Consider the following 18,958-nt stretch of genomic DNA (forward strand, 5'->3'; position numbering starts at 1 on the left):
ACCGAACAAAACCCCACCTCTCTTGCATTCCTGACCGAACAAAACCCCACCTCTCTTGCATTCCTGACTGAACAAAACCCCACCTCTCTTGCATTCCTGACTGAACAAAACTCCACCGATGACGTCATAGCCAAGAGGGTAGCTTTGATAAAAGAAATAAAGCATCAGCTCCTTATGACACAGTGTGACGTCAGTTCTAGTGTCCAACCCAAACCTGCCACTAGGCCAAATTTATGTTTCCATTATAAGTAGAACGTAAGCGCGCTGGAAGCTGCACTGTTATTATTCATTCGAATCTAATATTACTCTGATCAACACTTTTCAACTTCAATTTATGTTTTTACTAAAAACATTCAAATATACCTAATTTGCAATTAATGTTTCAAGGTGCTGACTCCATATCTCGCGTCCTTTCTACCTATCACGTCTGTTGCTTCAAAGTAATGCCACTCGTAGTGTATTTCATCGCTGAATAACACCAAACTATAACATCGAACTCGACTCAAAGGTTTGGTTTACACCAGTGTTTCTCAACCTTTTTTGGCCCAACGCCCCCTTCATGAACTGGCAAAATTTTACCGCCCCCCAACAAAAACGATTAATTACGAAAAGCGAAAAAAAAATATTAATACTACAAAAAGTGCTCAATGCCAAGCAAAAAGCCAAGCAGAGCGAATTACATCAAATATAGGCTAGTTACCAGTCTCTAAAACCCTTACAGCCTGTTTTACCCTAAAAGGAGGATTATCAGAAGGTCCTTATTCAAATAGAATTCTATTAGAATAAGGACCTTTTGATGATCCCCCTTTTAGGGTGAAACAGGCTGTAAGGGTTTTAGAGGCTAGTAACTATATTTGATGAAAAGCAAATATATATTTGCGAGCATGAAAACAGTATAGGCCTACTGGTAGTCAGTGTGAACCTTGGGCTTGGTGAGATGTGCCAGTTTCTTCACATCTGGTGTAAAGTCAGTGAGAAACATTTGAAGATCACCTCTTATGGATATGTCAAGTGGGTTTTGCTGTTTGGAATGCAGCAGAACAACACAGCTGAATCCCGTTTGCACCAGGTATGAGGTAGGAAATGTGAAGACCGCGAAGATAAGAGCTCTGACGAAATCGTTACGCTGGGCGGTAGATGGGTTAAACCAGAATGCCTCCTAATGATCAAAACGCCCCCCTTAAGCCGAGGTAATCATACCGCCCCACTGGAAAATCAAAATGCCCCCCGGGGCGGTACCTCCCCCGTTGAGAACCACTGGTTCACACAAAATTGTGCCATTCGCCTTCAACGTTCTCATTGAAATTACTTGGGTTGAACGAGAATGTTGGTAAGTTGGCGAAAGCGAATGGAGTGAGACGGTATGAGCATGTTTTGAGAAGGGATGAAGATGATCTTTTGAGAAGAGCGCTGGAGTTGCAAGTGTGGAGGGTCGTAGAAAACAAGACCCAAGAAAACGTGGAAAAAGGTAAGTTGAGGAGGAAAGCAGCAAAATTGGCTTGACAAGAGAGGACGCTTTCGATCGATGTGGAGGCATGGTGTGAAGACGATTGCGGCACTTGGTGGTGAATCGGCCACCCTCGGTAACGTTACCGGGTTACAACTGGTCTACTACTTCTGTGGCACATAATTGTCCTATCGTGATCAAACAAATTTTTTTATTGAAATGAGACGACTATATTAATGCAATGAAATTGTATCAATAACAACACATCAGGTTTGTACCTAGGGATGTCTTTCAATAAAATACACGCCTTCTATGCTTTTTCATATGTGGAAATATTTTTAGGAAAAAACTAAAAAGTGTGATTTCCTTTCGTAATCTTCCGTCAACAGTCTCCTGATTCCACTGAAAATGTCTGTTTGCACTTCAGCATGAAGAAGATGATGAAGCCAAAAACTTTCCCAGCTGGAACCTAAATCCTTCCCAGTCTTAGTCCATACCTCTCACCAAATTTTGATGTAGAAATTTATGTGATGTCATATTTTGCTCCAAGCAGAAAGTTATCTCTTGGTGACCACTATTTCCGCTGCTCAATTGTCCTTGAGACAATGAAAACGGAGCAATTTGGTGTCGCTGAGCTGCAACTTTCAAGTCTTCAGTCAGTTGTGCTGATGGTGGCATCGTTTCTGTGTTTACCTTCTTGACATGTGATGTGAAAATGATCTTTCGCATGGCAACACAGATTTTATGCTTACCTTCAAACTATCCACAAACAACTTCCAATCTTTGGAATATTATATCGCAAATGCTTCAATCAAACCCTCAACATCCTCATAATAAAAGTAATGATGATGTTTTGAGAAGAGCGCTGGAGTTGCAAGTGGAGGGTCGTAGAAAACAAGACCCAAGAAAACATGGAAAAAGGTAAGTTGAGGAAGAAAGCAGCAAAGTTGGCTTGACAAGAGAGGACGCGTTAGATCGATGTGGAGGCAGGGTGTGAAGACTAAAATAAAATTAACTAAAGACTAAAGCAAAACTAAAATTCTCTGTCGAATGGTTGGCCAAAACGCGATATACATAGTCGCTGAGGAATGAAGCATCTGTAAACTATAACGTTGAAAAGACGAATAACTACGCATATGTGATTGAAACTGCAGGTTGCAAGAATGCTTTTAGCTGATTGGCAAACGATTTCTTAAGAGGCAAGCAAATTCCTAATCAAATTCCTAATCATACTTCAGGAAGCCCGAAGCATACTTGCCAAACTACATGAATTGGTTGACTTCCAGAGTAACGTTACATCTGTGCAACAGAATGTTGATATCAAGGCGGTAACAAGCGTTAAGAAAGATTGAAAAGCCTTAAAGTGAAAACGCAGGGCGCTACAAAGTCGAAGCTGATGTCTCCCAACTTCTGTTCTGGTTCCTTGATGTAATTGAGGATGGAAAGTCATACAAGAATCCTTCATTTAGGGTGCAACCGAACAATTAAACAAAGTCAGTCAGGTTCGGAAACTGTTTATTGCTAAAACTTTGTCAGTTCCACTTCCACTGTTAAATCTTGCTTTTTTCATCTTAGAAATATTGGTTCCATCAAACAGTTCATAAATGTTGACTGTTGAGGCTTGTAAAACTTTAACTCATGCACTTGTAACATCCAGGCTTGATTATTCAAATTCATTGTTAAGTAACATTCCACATTGTACTATTTTGCGTCTTCAAAGAGTTCAGAATGCTGCCGCTCGGTTAATTACTTTAACACGTAAACATGAGCAATTGAGCATATTACTCCTATACTAAAATCCCTGCATTGGCTTCCAGTATTGTATCGTATTCGCTTCAAAATATGTCTATTAATTTATAAAGTTTTCCATGGTTTTGCTCCGAACTATCTGGACACTTGGCTTGTTCATTATTAACCTGCCAGAACTTTGCGTTCTCAACATCAATTGCTCTTGTGCAACCGTTCATGTAAGACACAATATGGAAATCGCACCTTCCCAGTTGTTGCTCCCAGTTGCTGGAATTGTTTGCCTATTTGTGTAAAAGAAGCTGAAAATTTAAATGAATTCAAAGCTCGCTTGAAAACGTTCTATTTCAATGAACATTATGACTGAAAGTACCGTATTAATTATTATCACCATTATCAGGAGCATAGTTTGACTGTGGATGTGGCGCTGTATAAATATTGTTATTATTATTACTATAAAGCTTTGATAAAACTTTTTGAAAAATTTTCTGAACTTAAGTGATTTCGTTTATTTTGTTATCCGTATAGTAAGGAAAAGTATTTTTTTTACTAAAATGTGTGAATTATTTTTCTGAGTCTGTGCCACGCAAAAGTTGGGCTCTTTGCAAGGAATTATTTCCTTTAATCTTGACGCTAAAAGTTGCAAAGCTTCTTTTAAAAGATTTATTTCTTTTGTGAAATCATTTCGGTAGATTGGTGAAGCAGCTTGGGAGAATCACTTTTCGGGCAGTGTTCTTGCATCACTTGAACCTTTCAACATTAAATCTCTGTTTCAAAACTCAAGCAGGTCCAGGGAGATCAGTTTATTCACTCATAATTAAACTATTATGACGTCATGACAAAGTGACACAATTAAGACAATGACTACGGTGAAGCAACAATACGAACGACATGCTTCTCACAATACATTGTTATTAGCAGTGTAAAGCAAAAAATATATAAAATACTGATGACGTGATAAGAAATCGGCTTCATATTCGCAATCAGCATGAAAAATTGTCTCAGTCATTTTGGTGAAAATACCACGACCACCGGTGTTTGATGGTTGATAAACCTTCGGGTGTAATCAACTTTATTGAATCAATTCCTTATTATCATGTCATAATCACAAGCGCTAGTGGTTTGCCGAACGGTTTGGAAAGATGTCGTCTGATAAATTAAAACAACTTCTTTCTATTTTGAAAGCAATTCCTCCCCACCGTAGACCATCATACAACCTGGCGGCAGACTAAACATGGATGATGTGGCATTAGACCCCCTTGTTTATGTTCGCCAAGTTAAAATTCTGTCGACCGCCCCTGGTTACCATTGGAAGGCGTCACCTTATACCTCCTAAGCAGTGTTGCCAGCTGCGAAAAGAAATGTTTCTCACCATTTAAATGATTGCTGAGTTTCCATAGCATCGCATTCCACATGCGCGTAGCGCTTGATCTAATTGTCACTTTATCGGATTTCATTCAGGTGAAGAAACCGAAAGGAATCGTCCCGGTCCCATCCAAGATAGTTCAAAGGTCACGACGCGTTTACATATTTCGTCATGCTGAAAGAGTTGACGTCACTTTTGGAAAACAATGGATTAATTTGTCTTTTGATAATGAAGGTTTGTGACGTAACAATGCCGGTCACTTTGCTGCTTACTACGCCATAACGCTATTTCCCTAGCATCGATCGTCATATCTTGTTATCTGCTAAGTTGATGTCCATTGTATATTTTTAGGCCGATACCATCGAAAGAATCTGAACATGCCAAAGAAGCTCCCTAACCGGCCCGGCGGCCCCACTGACTTCAAGAACGACAGCCCCATCACTGAAATGGGTCGTCACCAGGTTTGAATATTGTTGATGTAAGGTTTGCATCAGATTACATTGTTTTACTGGATGCTTGTATTCATCCTGGCAATATTCAACTTATGCACCAACAGAACGAATTTATGGAGCACCCCGTCGACGTGAGCAATCAATGGCATAGATGACGAAAGCGGTATGCCATGTTGTGACGGATATGATGCGCTACATTGTATGATTCACAATGTCACTTTGTCATGCAGGGTTACTTAACTGGGCAGGCACTGAAGCTGACCGGGGCCCAAATAAGCCACGTCTTCTCCAGCCCCTCCCTTCGCTGTTTGCAAACGGCTGATTCCATCTTGCGAGGTAGGCCGTGTCAGAAGTTGAATATTGCATTCAGCTTATCTGGAATGTTACTTGAATGGTTCACGATTCACTTCAATTCCGTAGGGTCAAATGTCACATGGTCAATGCTAATAAGGTCAAAGGTCACTTGGCCAGTTCTCACACTGGTTGACACTTCTAGGTTTGGAATTGGACAAGAAATGCGCAATCAACGTCGATTTATCACTTTACGAGTGGATGAAATGGAGCCAAGGTGAGGTTTTGGTAACCCACACTTTGTGAACCATTGGAAGCTGCTACACTTTCACATACAAGATATTGTTAAAACAAAATAAATCGTGATGTTATAGCAGCCACACACTTTCAAAGTGGCCACAATAGAATCCATTGTCAAAGCACCGGTGACGTTCATGTCAATTATGATTGTCAAGAAACCATCCTTGAAGTCTTTTAGAATTGTGCGTAAATGCTCCACCGAATTTGATACGAAAATCCACGAGGCTTTGCTCATAAAATCTTGCAATCCTCGCCTCAATACGCAGTTGTTTGCCGCAGGTGCTTCCTATCTCCTAAACGTTTTTTCATAATTTGTTGTGTGATGTGGTTTCTTGCCTCGCTTAATTAACTGCCATGTGATGTGCCTTTCTCCTCTGCTTTGCAGTTTCATTCATGTGCATTTCGTTTTTCAGTTCATTGTGTAGATCAGTTATTTTCAATGTAGATGTTATTGTAAAATCAGTTATTTCCGGTACTTGAGAAGGGCTATCTTGAGTATGGCCGAAAACGTTCGTAGTTTATAGTTTTATGTTCACTCTAATGTATGATGTTAAATGCCGCGTGGTTGCTTGGTTTTATCTGTCTGATTATGATTGAATACTTCACAATGTAGACACAAACGACCTGTTTTACACTTATGCTGCGGGTTATGGTGGTAGCGGTTTGCACTATGTTTCGAAACACAGTTCCCTAGTCATCTGCTAAGACAAATAATGTTAAAGTCAGCAATCAGCATACAGACATATTTTTTATGACGAAGAGTTTAAGTTAGGCATGGTAGCCTCCTTCCTACGTCACTACCTCAGACGTCACAAACGTGTCCTTATGACGCAGGTGGCTTACCGAAGTTCATGAACCATTCTCATCTTACCGCGTTCGGTATCAACGTGTCTCCCTCCTACCGCTCGAAAACACAACCGGAGTCCATGGCTCTCAACGAGAGGTGCCAAGATTACTTCAACCGTTGCCATAAGTTCATCACATCCGCACTTCAGGAGACTTCAGGTGAGATGTTGATTCGACACTAACTTCCAGCAACACCTTGGTTGTGGACTAACATACAACCCTCTCCAGGCGATCTCCTCATCACCGCACACGCTGGATCCTTGGACGGCCTCACCAGGCAGATGCAAGGCCTCAATCCTAGACCGATGCCCCAGTTTGTGAGCTTTGTTACAAAGGTGAGGAGTATTCTTGCTTTCGTTTGGTGACGTATAGCTGTGATGCGTGCTAGGGGTGTCGAATCACTGGCCCTCCCATCCTCGGTCGTTACTGACAGCTCAATTTTGAACCTGTAGAATTATTTAACGCTGCTCATCCCATTAATTGAACCCTTCAAAGCAGAAGTGAACAAATGTGATGGTTGCTTGTCGGGTTGGGAACCACTTCTCATAACTTGCATTATCTGTTTAGATTCCCTACTGCGGTTCATTAGTTCTTGAGGATTTCACTGAAGAAATGGGGGTTTGGCAGCTAATTGAACCCCCTTACCCTACTATGACACACGCCCCAAACCCCCATTTTGATTGGAAGATGCTGCAAGAGTGATGAAATGCAAAGAACGCGCAGTTTATATTTTTGTGGCTTCCCTTGAGATTATCTTTGTCCTTCGCTCCTCCTTCATGATTTGTGTCCGCCCCATGTTAGTGAGATGTTGTGTCTGCTCCTCCTTCATGATTTGTGTCCTCCCCACATTTGTGAGATGTTGTGTCTGCTCCTCCTTCATGATTTGTGTCCTCCCCACATTTGTGAGATGTTGTGTCTGCTCCTCCTCCATGATTTGTGTCCGCCCCATGTTAGTGAGATGTTGTGTCTGCTCCTCCATGATTTGTGTCCTCCCCATGTTAGTAAGATGTTGTGTCTGCTCCTCCTTCATGATTTGTGTCCGCCCCACATTAGTGAGATGTTGTGTCTGCTCCTCCATGATTTGTGTCCTCACATTAGTGAGATGTTGTGTCTGCTCCTCCTTCATGATTTGTGTCCGCCCCACATTAGTGAGATGTTGTGTCTGATATCGGGCGATCGTTATTCGCTGTGCAATAAACAGATATGTAGCTACCACTTGGTGATGTCATATAACTTATTTGTAGCGAAGAAAGTCGTTTCGCTCCAAACCGCAAAATACAAGCATAGCCCTGATGGGAATTAAAGTTTTCATTTCTAGCCAAAGGGTTGTTTCCCAATTCGCATACCAGTCAACCTGCAAGGTTTCTGTTGGTTACGTTGGAAGCTTCTATATCCTGCTGTAGTTTTATGTAAATTGATGGTAAGAATGTTCATCTCGGGTTGACAAAGTCTGTTTGGAACTTTGTTCCTGGCGGTTTCACATAACCTACCTGTAGAAAGAGGCTTTGAACCACTGACGCAAGGCCGGTCACTTAGATTGACAGGGTAAAGCTTCCACTTGTTCAAGTGCTGTCTGCAGATAGATGTGGCCACTGGCCATCCGCTGGTTTGGAACTAGCGCTCTCTCGCTATTGCGACATTTGTCTTGAACTGGCACCTTGCGAAGTCAAAACGATTGAAAAATACATTTTCACAGCATAATTGCGGAGGTGTCGAGCCAAACTCACATTAAATTTGGTGCGTTCTGAGCACGTTTTTACCCCAAATTTTGAAAAAATACTTTCAAACTTTGTTGAAAAGTTGATGTAGGCTATTTCTAAGCTGTAATTTAAAAAAACTAACAGTATTGCTTTGGAGACAAACTTTGCTAGTAGGTTATTGAGCTTAGTCTTGACTAGCCTAGCCGTTGCATACAAGGTTCAAGTGATTTTAAAATGCTTTATAGGCCGGACTAGCACTTCCTATAACCTAGGCCTACCATATTTTCATCACCCAAAAAGAGGACATGTTTAGTAAGCAAGTAAGATGCCAGAGAATTTTTACGTCTTCTTAGATGATTATAGGCCTATGTAGCAAAAGTAACAAATAAAAAACATAAAATATTTATCTGTCAGATTCAGTCAATGAACATTTTGCTGTTCATTTGATTTTCTCCACAGAAAACATTCGTATTTTATAAATTTGCATTTTGAGCCATAGCTTTTTGTAGATGAAGAATTGCTCAATTTTTAACAATTCATTAAAAAAAATCTATAGTTCTGCAATATTTGAACTATTCTGTCCATTTTCTAATGTGCCATCATTCAAACAAAGCTAATGCAAGCTAGCTATCAGGTTTTAGATGCCTTTGCACTAGCTAGCCTGACAGATACTTTCACACACCGCTGAAAAGCGTTATCCTATTGTTTGGTGTAAGGGAACGTTCAAATATTACGTAACGCTTTTTTTCCGAATTTTTGATCCCTCCCCCATGTAACGCCAACGTAACGCTTTTTTCAATCCCCCCCTCCCCCATGTAACGCTTTTTCACTACGAATTCAGCACAAAAAACTACCATTCCGTACTCGAAAGCGTTACGTAACGTTTTGCTTGAACCATTCCCCCCCGATATGACGCTAACGTAACGCTTTGCATAAACCCCCCCCCCCCCCCCCTCCCTAAGACAGCATAAGCAATAACCATCTAATCAAAGGATGTGAACTCAGAAAATGAAATTATTGGTCTATTCATCCAAATAGGCAACACAAGAGTCGAACAATAGAAATACATCTGACATGGTCATCGAGTAACACTGCCTTCGTTTACCACAGAAATAAATGTAGCCTATCCACCATATCCACAGCAAGCAATGTGTTGTCAACCTCAAAGTCAATAAACACTTTTCTTAAACAAGGATAGCCTACTTCTGCCACAGCTCACAGAAAACATAGCCTACTTTTCCTTTTTGGTATTGTTCTTAGCATTATTTAGCTTTCGCCAAGGTCACATAAAAATAAAACCTTATTGAAAATGATAGCAATGCTAAAAAGAGGACATTTGAGCAATTGAGCATATTAGATTAGCCTATAATTACAGCTATTCTAGTTTTTACAAATTAGACTAGGCTTAAAATTAGAGCTAGGTAAGTTTTCGCAAACTAGAATAGAGTTTAAACTAGATTAGAATTAGTTTGACACAGTCATCACATAACTTTCTCATTAGGATAAAAACGCTAATTTGATAACTCTGGATCATTAGAACTAGAATTACAGTAAACAAGTTTTTACCAAATTAGATTAGAATTACTAACGTTTTGCTTTAATTCATCAAATAGAGTCCAGAAGTCGGCAACCTTTAGCATTAAAAGAGCCAATGTTCCCAAGTTTCTTCAAATTAAGACATATTCGGAGCCATAACATGTAACTGTCGAGTTGGCCACAAAAAACCAAAGGTAATTATAGCCTACACTTCATGTAGAATTTCTTTCAATTTTTGCTTTGTACATGCGAATATTCTAGAATTTCAACAAACAAAGCCTGACTATTAAACACAACACTTTTTAGTAGGCTACCTACGGGCACAGTATTGGGTAAAAACATACATTTTCAAATAATCATTTATTTCACCCAGCTAATGCGATATTTGCTCCTGAATTTCACTGCACAGCACATCTACAGTACATTAGCTTGATAAAATGACACTTTGAGTTTCATCTGGGACTGCAAGCTCTCATCTGTTAGGCGTGAGGGTTGTTTATTTTTTAAGTAATTCATTACCGAAAAACTTTGTTCGCATAAATATGTTGATCCAAATATCGACAAAACTCCAAATGCACATTTTTTCATGTTCATGTAAGAGTCAGGTATGGCATTCCACGTATCGAACACGAGCTTGTCTGGTTTTTGTAGCTTTTCAAGGTCACTCCATTTGTGGTTGTGACGAAGCGTGGCCTTCTGGCGAGCAAGATCTTCAAGGTCAGCTCTCAAGCTTCGGAACTTAGATACCCACACATCCTTGTCAGCTATGTCGGCCACTTCAAGTTCAAGACTAGATTGACTTACAGCTGTGGATGCAGTCATATTCAGCAGTAATGGATCGATTTCCAGAGGGGTAATAGGGAAGGATAACGTGTCTTTTTCCTTCTTAAAATCACAGAATCGTTGTTGAAACACAGTTTGCATATCGATGATAGCTTGCTGAAAGTAAACAAAATTTAGCTGGTTGTGTGCTTCTTTGAACTCTTTTAGAAAGGGAAAGTGAAGTAGTGTACCTCTTTGTAAATCTCTGGCAAACACTGTCACCTTGCGCTCAAAAGCCAAAACCTCCTCCAGCATCTGCAGGGTTGTGCTACCTTTTCCTTGCGAGCTTTTGTTCAACGTGTTGAGGTGCGATGTCATATCCACCATGAAATGCAACTTTTCTACCTAATCTGGCTGATCCAATTCAGGAAAAGAGAGCCCTTTGATTTTTAAAAACGTTTTTACGTGTTCCAAACTCACAGCAAATCTTTTCAGTACCTCCCCTCGGGATAGCCATAGGACATTGTTGTGTAGCCGCAGATCTGGATATGTGCTATCAAGTTCATCTAATAATGAACGAAACTGTCGGTGGTTTAATCCTTGTGCAATTATTTTGTTTATTACTCGAATGACGAGATTCATCATTTCATTGCACTCTCGGGGAAATGTTTGAGGGCACAATGCCTCCTGATGTAACATACAGTGAAACGTCAACAGCTTTCTATCCAGTGCCTTCTGAAGTAAACTCACAAACCCCTTCTGCGTTCCTATCATATTTGGTGCTCCATCAGTAGCTACCGAAACCAAGTGAGTTGCGTTTATTTCTTTTGTTTTGAGACAGTCTAAAACTGCCCCACAGATGTCTTCACCTCGCGTCTGGCCTTTTAGTGGTATTATTTCAATCAATTCTTCCTTTAATCCAGTAGAATTTACGTATCTGCAAAACAGCGATATTTGCTCAACATCACTGATATCTTTTGAACCATCACAGGCAATAGAGTATCCTGGGGCTGAATTGATATCCGAAATTTGTTGAGAACTGATGTTGGCTGCCATTCTTATAGTTCTGTCTTTGACAGTTTTTGCTGAGAGGGGCATGTCTTTGATTTTCTGAATGATTTTATTCTTGTCTTTAAAGTCTGAGAATAGATGTTCTGATATCTTGATGAATGTCTCTTTTAAATATTCTCCATCTGTAAATGGCTTTCCATGACAGGCTATCTCTCGAGCCGCTATAAAACTAGCAGAAGCCCTTGATCTGGATGAGTTCATCCACTTACTGAAACAAGTTTTGCTTTGATCGGATCTCCGCCGAAGTTCTAAAACTGCTTTTTTTCGCTGATCTCCAGCAGGATATTTTTGTGCAAAGACATTGTGCTTATTCAGAAAATGTCTTTCAACGTTTGATTTTTTGTTGTTTGCTAATTTCTCATCACATAACAAACATACCGGCAAGCAAGTTTCGCTAGCAATGAAAGCAAATGAATCTGTCCATGAGGGGTTGAACATTCTGTTTTCGTTCGCACCTTTTCTCTTCTTACACTTTTCCATTGCTAATTATTAATCGATACAAGACTATACTGTATTGTTGTAATATCGTTTCTAAACTCTTTACTAAATAAAAGATTTTCAGTTAGATGCTGCTCTAGACTACGGAAACTAGGCTTACTAGTAAAGATAACGCTGGTATAGGCAACTGGCAATAATTTGGCAAACTTGCCAAAGTTACTGATAAATAACTAATGGCGATTTACATATTTAACAAAGAGTATCTGACACTTTTAACTGCTTACAAAATACTACAGGCTACTACAGGGTTGTCAGACAGCTTTTGAGAAAAAGAGCCAAACAATGTCGAAAAAAGGGTCAAACCGGGTAAAAAAGAGCCAAATTGTTCAATAATGTTAATAACGTTGCTAATAAAACATAATAACGTTAACAACGTCAATAACGTTACAACATTGCAACAACACAGTCTACATTCTACAAGAACAATTCCAAATCTTCATCTTTTACAGTGTTTCCACTCGAATGTTTGGCATTGGCATAAATATTGTCAGCTAAACACTGTCTAAAAAATCGTAATAACACTTTTCAGTCTCAATTTCCGAAAGACATTTATTTAAATAGCTAGTTTGATAGTATGTGCCAACTGCTTCCAAAAAGAGCCAAATATTGAAAACAAAGGGCCAAGGGGCCAAACAATTTTTTTGGGGGCCAACTACCTCTAAAAAGGGCCAAATTTCACAAATTTGGCCCCAAAAGGGCCAATCTGGCAAGCCTGGGCTACTACAAACTGCACTGTGACCAGTGTTGCCAACCTTTGAAAATGTTTCCCGCCCAAAATGATCACTGAACCAGCCCAAAACTAGCCCAATTTCCAATATGCATCAAACTTTCCAAATATTTTTGACAGTCTCAATTCAATCATAGGCTACATACTGATGTCTAACATATCTAGATCTTATAATTTTACGATGAATTTAGCATGTAGCCTACCTGTAAAAAAAGAACAATCAATGTGTAAAAATTGAGATAAGTACATTGCAACTAGTCAAGTCAGGTCAATCAATCAATCAATGTTTTATTTGTCAGTAACAGGAACATAGGTACATGTTTGAAATATGCAATATACACAGTACAAAAGTTACACAAGTTCCCATACCGACAGGGAGACAACGAGACGACCATACGGTCTACTAGTCAATTGCCACCCTACGGAAATTACGATTTTGCCATTTAAAATAAGCTTACAAGAGAAAAATAATAATTGAAACGTTCCCGCGCTTCAACAACAGCATACGCATAAAAAAAAACATATTGATGATAACGTAGGCCAAAACACAAAATTCCATGAAGCAAGCAGAGAATAATAAAGTTTCCGAAGCAACTGACAAGTTGGTTTCCATAACATATCACTTACGATGCACTGTAGCTTTGTAAAATTAACGTTTTGATCTCTTTTTTGAAACAATAAAATGATAAGTTTTTTAGCCTACTTGGAACCTCTGACCAGAGCATTGGTCCCAATACCTGCATGGACTTCTTGCCAAATTCTGTGTTTGATCTGTTTATAAAATAATTGTTGCCTGTTTGATATCTTGTGTTATGCTGATGAATAGATGAAGCATTTGTAAATAAATCACAATACGTAGACGGATACTCATTCATATGAACTTTGTACATATGTTTTTTTATTTCAATGTTATGTATGTCTTTTAGTTTCAAGATGTTCATTTTGAAAAATAAAAAATTAGTGTGAGCATAGTAATTTTGTTTCGTAATTATTCTTATAATCTTTTTTTTGTAATTTTATTAATGGATCCAGTGCACTGTCACAGGCCTTTCCCCAGCTTGAAATACAATATTGCAAATGACAGTAAATCAAAGCGTGATACACATCTTTTAAAGTGTCTGTGTTGACATAATTTCTGAGTTTAAGCAACGCCCATGAACCTTTTGCTACTTTTCCGCAAATTTTATCTATGTGATATTTCCATGTTAATTTGTTATCTATGTAAACGCCAAGGTATTTTATTTGATCTTTTTGTTGAATGCTTGTGTTACCAATGTTAATGTTAAAATTTTTTATGTGTTTTTTATTTGTTATTAGCATGTATTCAGTTTTTGAGAAATTTAATGATAATCTATTAAGCTTCAACCAGTTGTAAACTTTTTGCATTTCGGCATTCACATTGTTCTGCAAATTTATTTCACATTTGTCGCTCATCGTAAGATTGGTGTCGTCAGCAAATAGTTTAACATTCATGTTTCTTGAATTTGGTAAGTCATTTATATACAGTAAGAAAAGAAGGGGTCCCAATGTCGATCCTTGGGGCACACCGCAGGTAACCTGTCTTGAGTTTGAAGAGATTCCATTGACGACCGTGTGCTGTAGACGATTGCTGATATAGCTTTTTAACAATTGTAATGGAAGGCCCCGAAAACCGTATGTTTGCAGTTTCTGTATGAGAATAGTGTGATCAACTGTGTCGAAGGCTTTAGCTAAATCAAGAAATACAGAGCAAGTTGTATCTTTATTATCTAGGTTAGTTAAGATGTTATCACAAACGTTTGACACAGCTAACGAAGTGGAATATTGTGGTCTAAATCCATACTGATGTGGTGTGATTAGGTCTTTTTTTGTTAGATAATTGTACATTTGTTCATACAGGCATTTTTCGAATATTTTGGTGAAGGGGGACAATAGTGATATGGGCCTATAGTTGGAACAATTTCAATTTCAAATTGAAATTGTTGGAACAATTTCAATTTCAAGGTCAAGTCAATTTATTTTGTTTTAACAGCGCCATCTTAACGCCAATTAAAATAACAAATAGGATGTAACTTTACTAAATACAGGTCTGCACAGCAGACACAGTCTGTCCAATTTTGACCAATTATACATTACCTACACGTTTATGATCATACATATTCACGTCAACCTTATCTAACAATTTCAGAGATGGCCATATTTTGCCCACTTTCCCATGGTAAACAATGACTTGTTATGAACACAACAGCGTTAGGTAAAGCTTTGCAGGCTGGTCACAGCGGTAAACCATAATATTCTTCGTGGGAAAATTGTAACATAAAGTTCCCGGATCCGTTTGTCTGTACGTAATGACCGAAAAATAAACACACCTTCGAAACGTCTATTCAAAGTGTATTCCAGTAAAATTAGCCCGCGGCTATCGAAATGACTGGTGCAACGCCGTACACCTCTAAAACTGTCACTACGATACAGATTACTTGGATAAAAGACGGAGAGTTTGTCCAGCCAGCAAGCACCAAATAAACCAGTTAAATGTGCGACCGACTTCCAACAAACAACTTCAAGAATGAATCAGAAAAATTTGTGATAACTCAAAGGCACGCCAGCAGTAGCGCGACGCAACAACATGTCCAAACAGGTTTCAAACTGAAACAGGTTTAAACCGGTCTGACACGAGTCTTACGGACGATGGTGCAATTTTGGCTCATGTTTTAGGAATTTCCATGACGTAATATTCAGTAGACCCGAACGGTTTCTACATGACGTTTGACCAGGCGAACAACCGTCTGGAACATAGCGGCCCCTAGTTATGACAGTCTGACATGGCATAACTAAAAAAGAATTGACGACAATTGTGAGCCAATGAATAAAAACACATGATACACAAATTGTTTGAATCACTCACGTTTAAGTTAATACGCAAATACAAAGGGCATGCAAAGAATGAACAGCAATAAGAATAAACACGACGATACATGAAATTGGTACCATAGGTATTAGGTACACGCAAAAAATGACGCTATATACCATGGTTGCGATAATAACCGACTGTTCTGGGCTCAGACAAGGGTCGGCCACCGCAGACAAAACCAGGCTCAAACCCTAACACTTAAGTGTTCTTTACGGGGGCGAGGCACGAAATATCCCTCAACACATAGTCTACTTTCACTTTCCCCGTACTCTCATCATAGTTGCAGACGGCAACTTTAGCTCTACGAACCACAGGCTTCCCTTTCCTAATTTGTGGAACTACCTCATGCACCCTCCCAAGTTGATACTTCCCACGTTTACCAATGTCCTGGAGAGAACCTACCACTACAAGTTGACCAGGCTCCAAATTCTCGGCCATTTTTAGCCATTTTTTCCGGCCCTGAAGACCTGGCAAGTAAAAATCGATCCATTTACTCCAAAACTGATGAGAAAGTGACAAATTGAACCGATAATCCCTTCTTAGTTGGTCACGATCATGTGGTTGCCCAACAGCACAGTATGGGTCTAAGTATGGGGTCAAAAGTGAGGCAGGGGTGATGACAGTAAAATCTCTAGGGTCGTCACTCAAAGGTACCAAAGGGCGTTCGTTCACGATCCGAACGGCACTGCCTGTGTACGTAAGCAGTTCAATAAAACTGGGCTTACGTATTGAAGAGTCCAAAATGTGAAAAAATGCAATTTTAAATTGTTTAACCATTGCCTCCCAGGCGCCACCTTGCGCCGGAGCATACGGAGGTATAAATTTCCAGTTTATCTCTCTCTGTCTCAGGGCGTTGTGAAATTCAGCTGATCCTATCAACTCGGGTAACTTCTTAGATGCTGCCTGAAAGGTACTTCCATTGTCGGAATAGATAGCATTAACCTGCCCAAGTAAATCTGTAAACCTTGTAAAGGCAAGTAAAAAATCACTCAGCGACAATGACGTAACCAGCTCAACATGAATAGCGCGAGATGCCATACATGTGAACAAGAGTCCCCAAGCTTTTTTGTGACTTCTACCTTCAACGAAAGTTAAAGGTCCAAGATAGTCTAAGCCGCAATCAAAAAAGGGTTTCCTATGGGCAGTTGTGCGAGACAAAGGTAAATCAGACATGAGCTGCCTTATAGGCCGAGCTTTCTCAATCGCACATACACCACAATCATTAAGATACCTCTTCACGGAAGCATTACCATTAGCGATCCAAAACTTCTGTCGCGTAGACAACAAAGTGTGCTGTACTCCACAGTGCGCATTTCCATTATGATGCGACAGTACAACAAGCCTAGTGAAGGGGTGCTTCGAAGGCAAAACAATCGGATGCTTTGCTTCAAGAGAGATCTCGGGAGAATTACTTAAGCGCCCTTCAATGCGGATTACACCAGCGTCATCTACACAAGGTCTGTACTTTTTAAGTGAACGTAATTCTTTCAACCGTTCCTTCTCACGTTGCGAAGCGCCAACACTACCCCGCTTTATCACTTCCTCAAGGGCATCCGGCGATCATTTGGTCATTAAATGTACCACATCGCCATACACGCTCTTCTGAACAAACTTCACAGCCAACTCTGAAGCACTGTTAAGATAAGATGCATCCAGTTTTGGCTTCACAAAGCTACGCTTTCTCGTTTTACAGCACAAAAATTCAACAAAAGCAACCAAATAAGCGATTCTCTTTTTCATAACATACAAAGAAGGTGCGGCCTCGATCAATCTGTGAAGACCACCCTGTCCAACGTCAAGCGACTCCTCTTCGTCACGAAGATATAGGCTATGGACAGGTACTGGAGTGGCATTTTCTACAGATGGAATTTCCTCACACTGGTAGAGAAGACTAGAACCATTTAACCACAACTCTCGAAATTCTTTCTTTGTAATAAGATTTGGCCTTGTGCCAACATCAGCTGGGTTCATATCGGTAGGGCAAAAACGCCAACCCTGGGCTCCAGACAACAATAAAATATGCTCAACTCGACGCGTAATAAACTTATTCAAACGTAAATCAGGGTTTTTAACCCACTGCAACACAGTACGAGAATCACACCAAAAATACTTAAGGCAGTCGGGCATCTTCAATGCCTCGTAGGCCTGCTTCACGAGTCTGGCTGTATTCAAAGCGGCAACAAGCTCTTTCCTAGCTATCGGCCAAGAAAACTGATTTTTTACAACAATGGTAGATTTACCCAGAACGAAAGACACACTCGGAACTCCGTTAACCAGTCTACGTAAGTAAACAACAGAAGAGAAAGCTTGATTCGAAGCATCACTAAACCCATGCAATTGATATGAAACAATATCATCCGGACTGCACACACCAGAGTTTGCAAAATACCATCTCGGTAACGAAAAATCCTTAAGCAGGTCCAAAGAGCGAAGCCACGACTCCCACTCTTTAACAAAGCTATCAGGGACCTCGGTGTCCCAATCAAACTTGTCTATCGCCAATTGCTGAAGTATAAGGCGTGCTTTTAGAAAAAATGGCGCTCCAAAGCCTAGCGGATCAAAATTTTGTCCAAGCTGACTGAGCATACTTCGGCGCGTGTGTTTAGCTAAGGGCTTTAAGGAACATGCGATACGCATCTCGTCAGACTCGGTTTGCCACACACAACCCAATGTCTTCGCTGATGGCAAAGTCATATTTTCAGTCTGAAAGTCAATGTCACGAATCAAAGGTGAAAGCATCTCATTATCCAAATTTGACAAGACAATCATAGCCTCCTTGTTAGCACTCCACTTACCAAGTTTAAACCCACGGCTATCAAACAAAGCAATTGATTCATGAGTGATTTGCTGAGCTTCCTCTAAGCTATCAGCCGAAAATATAAAATCATCCATGTACATATTATTTGCAATATTGCAGAGAGTCAATTCACCAGCACTGCTGGGATTCTGCTCGATCATTTTCTTTATAGCCAAGCAAGCGATATACGGGCTACTCTTTATTCCCCAAGGGTGTACACAAAAACGAAATGGTACCATCCTACCATTTTCAAGGTCATCATCTTCAAACCACAATATACGAAACAAATCCCTTTGGGACTCAGGTAATTTTATTTGAAAGAAGCATTTAGTCACATCAGCCATGAGACCAAATCTACCAAGCCGAAATCTAGCCAAGACATCTACCAGAGGGTTTAACAAGTCAGGACCCGAAAACATTACATCATTAACACAAGTTCCTCGAAATTCAGACTTGCCATCGTAAACAATGCGCTTTTTTAATTGTGACGTAACAAAGTATGGTAAATACCATTCAAATCCCTTGACAT

At 39.8% G+C, this 18,958-nt stretch overlaps 3 protein-coding genes across 3 annotated transcripts in view; 1 reads left to right on the plus strand and 2 right to left on the minus strand.

Annotated features, from left to right (window-relative positions):
- The window catches only part of LOC145780997 (ubiquitin-associated and SH3 domain-containing protein B-like), a 63,311-nt gene extending 55,648 nt beyond the window's left edge, over positions 1-7,663 (plus strand). Inside the window, exons 11-17 of the mRNA XM_082592691.1 lie at positions 4,655-4,793; positions 4,911-5,020; positions 5,242-5,347; positions 5,508-5,579; positions 6,437-6,607; positions 6,677-6,783; positions 7,016-7,663. Coding sequence (XP_082448817.1) covers positions 4,655-4,793; positions 4,911-5,020; positions 5,242-5,347; positions 5,508-5,579; positions 6,437-6,607; positions 6,677-6,783; positions 7,016-7,150 — 840 coding nt within the window. The 3' untranslated portion in view covers positions 7,151-7,663. The remainder of the gene's footprint in view (positions 1-4,654; positions 4,794-4,910; positions 5,021-5,241; positions 5,348-5,507; positions 5,580-6,436; positions 6,608-6,676; positions 6,784-7,015) is intronic.
- Positions 7,664-10,098: 2,435 nt separating this feature from the next.
- On the minus strand, positions 10,099-10,824 carry LOC145781245 (general transcription factor II-I repeat domain-containing protein 2-like). The gene has a single exon (XM_082593022.1). It carries the CDS (start codon positions 10,822-10,824, stop codon positions 10,099-10,101), a length of 726 nt encoding a protein of 241 aa, XP_082449148.1.
- A 27-nt stretch (positions 10,825-10,851) lies between these two features.
- On the minus strand, positions 10,852-11,997 carry LOC145781246 (general transcription factor II-I repeat domain-containing protein 2-like). Its single transcript, XM_082593024.1, has one exon. The coding sequence runs from the start codon at positions 11,995-11,997 to the stop codon at positions 10,852-10,854; it is 1,146 nt and encodes a 381-aa protein (XP_082449150.1).
- Between the last annotated feature and the right edge of the window lie 6,961 nt (positions 11,998-18,958).

This window comes from Aplidium turbinatum, chromosome 12, assembly GCF_918807975.1.
Source record: "Aplidium turbinatum chromosome 12, kaAplTurb1.1, whole genome shotgun sequence".
NCBI lineage: Eukaryota > Metazoa > Chordata > Ascidiacea > Aplousobranchia > Polyclinidae > Aplidium > Aplidium turbinatum.

Bases quoted from the DNA above. Each gene is read 5' to 3' on its own strand.
- LOC145781245 (XM_082593022.1), bottom strand. From the start codon at position 10,824: ATGACATCGCACCTCAACACGTTGAACAAAAGCTCGCAAGGAAAAGGT.
- LOC145781246 (XM_082593024.1), bottom strand. From the start codon at position 11,997: ATGGAAAAGTGTAAGAAGAGAAAAGGTGCGAACGAAAACAGAATGTTC.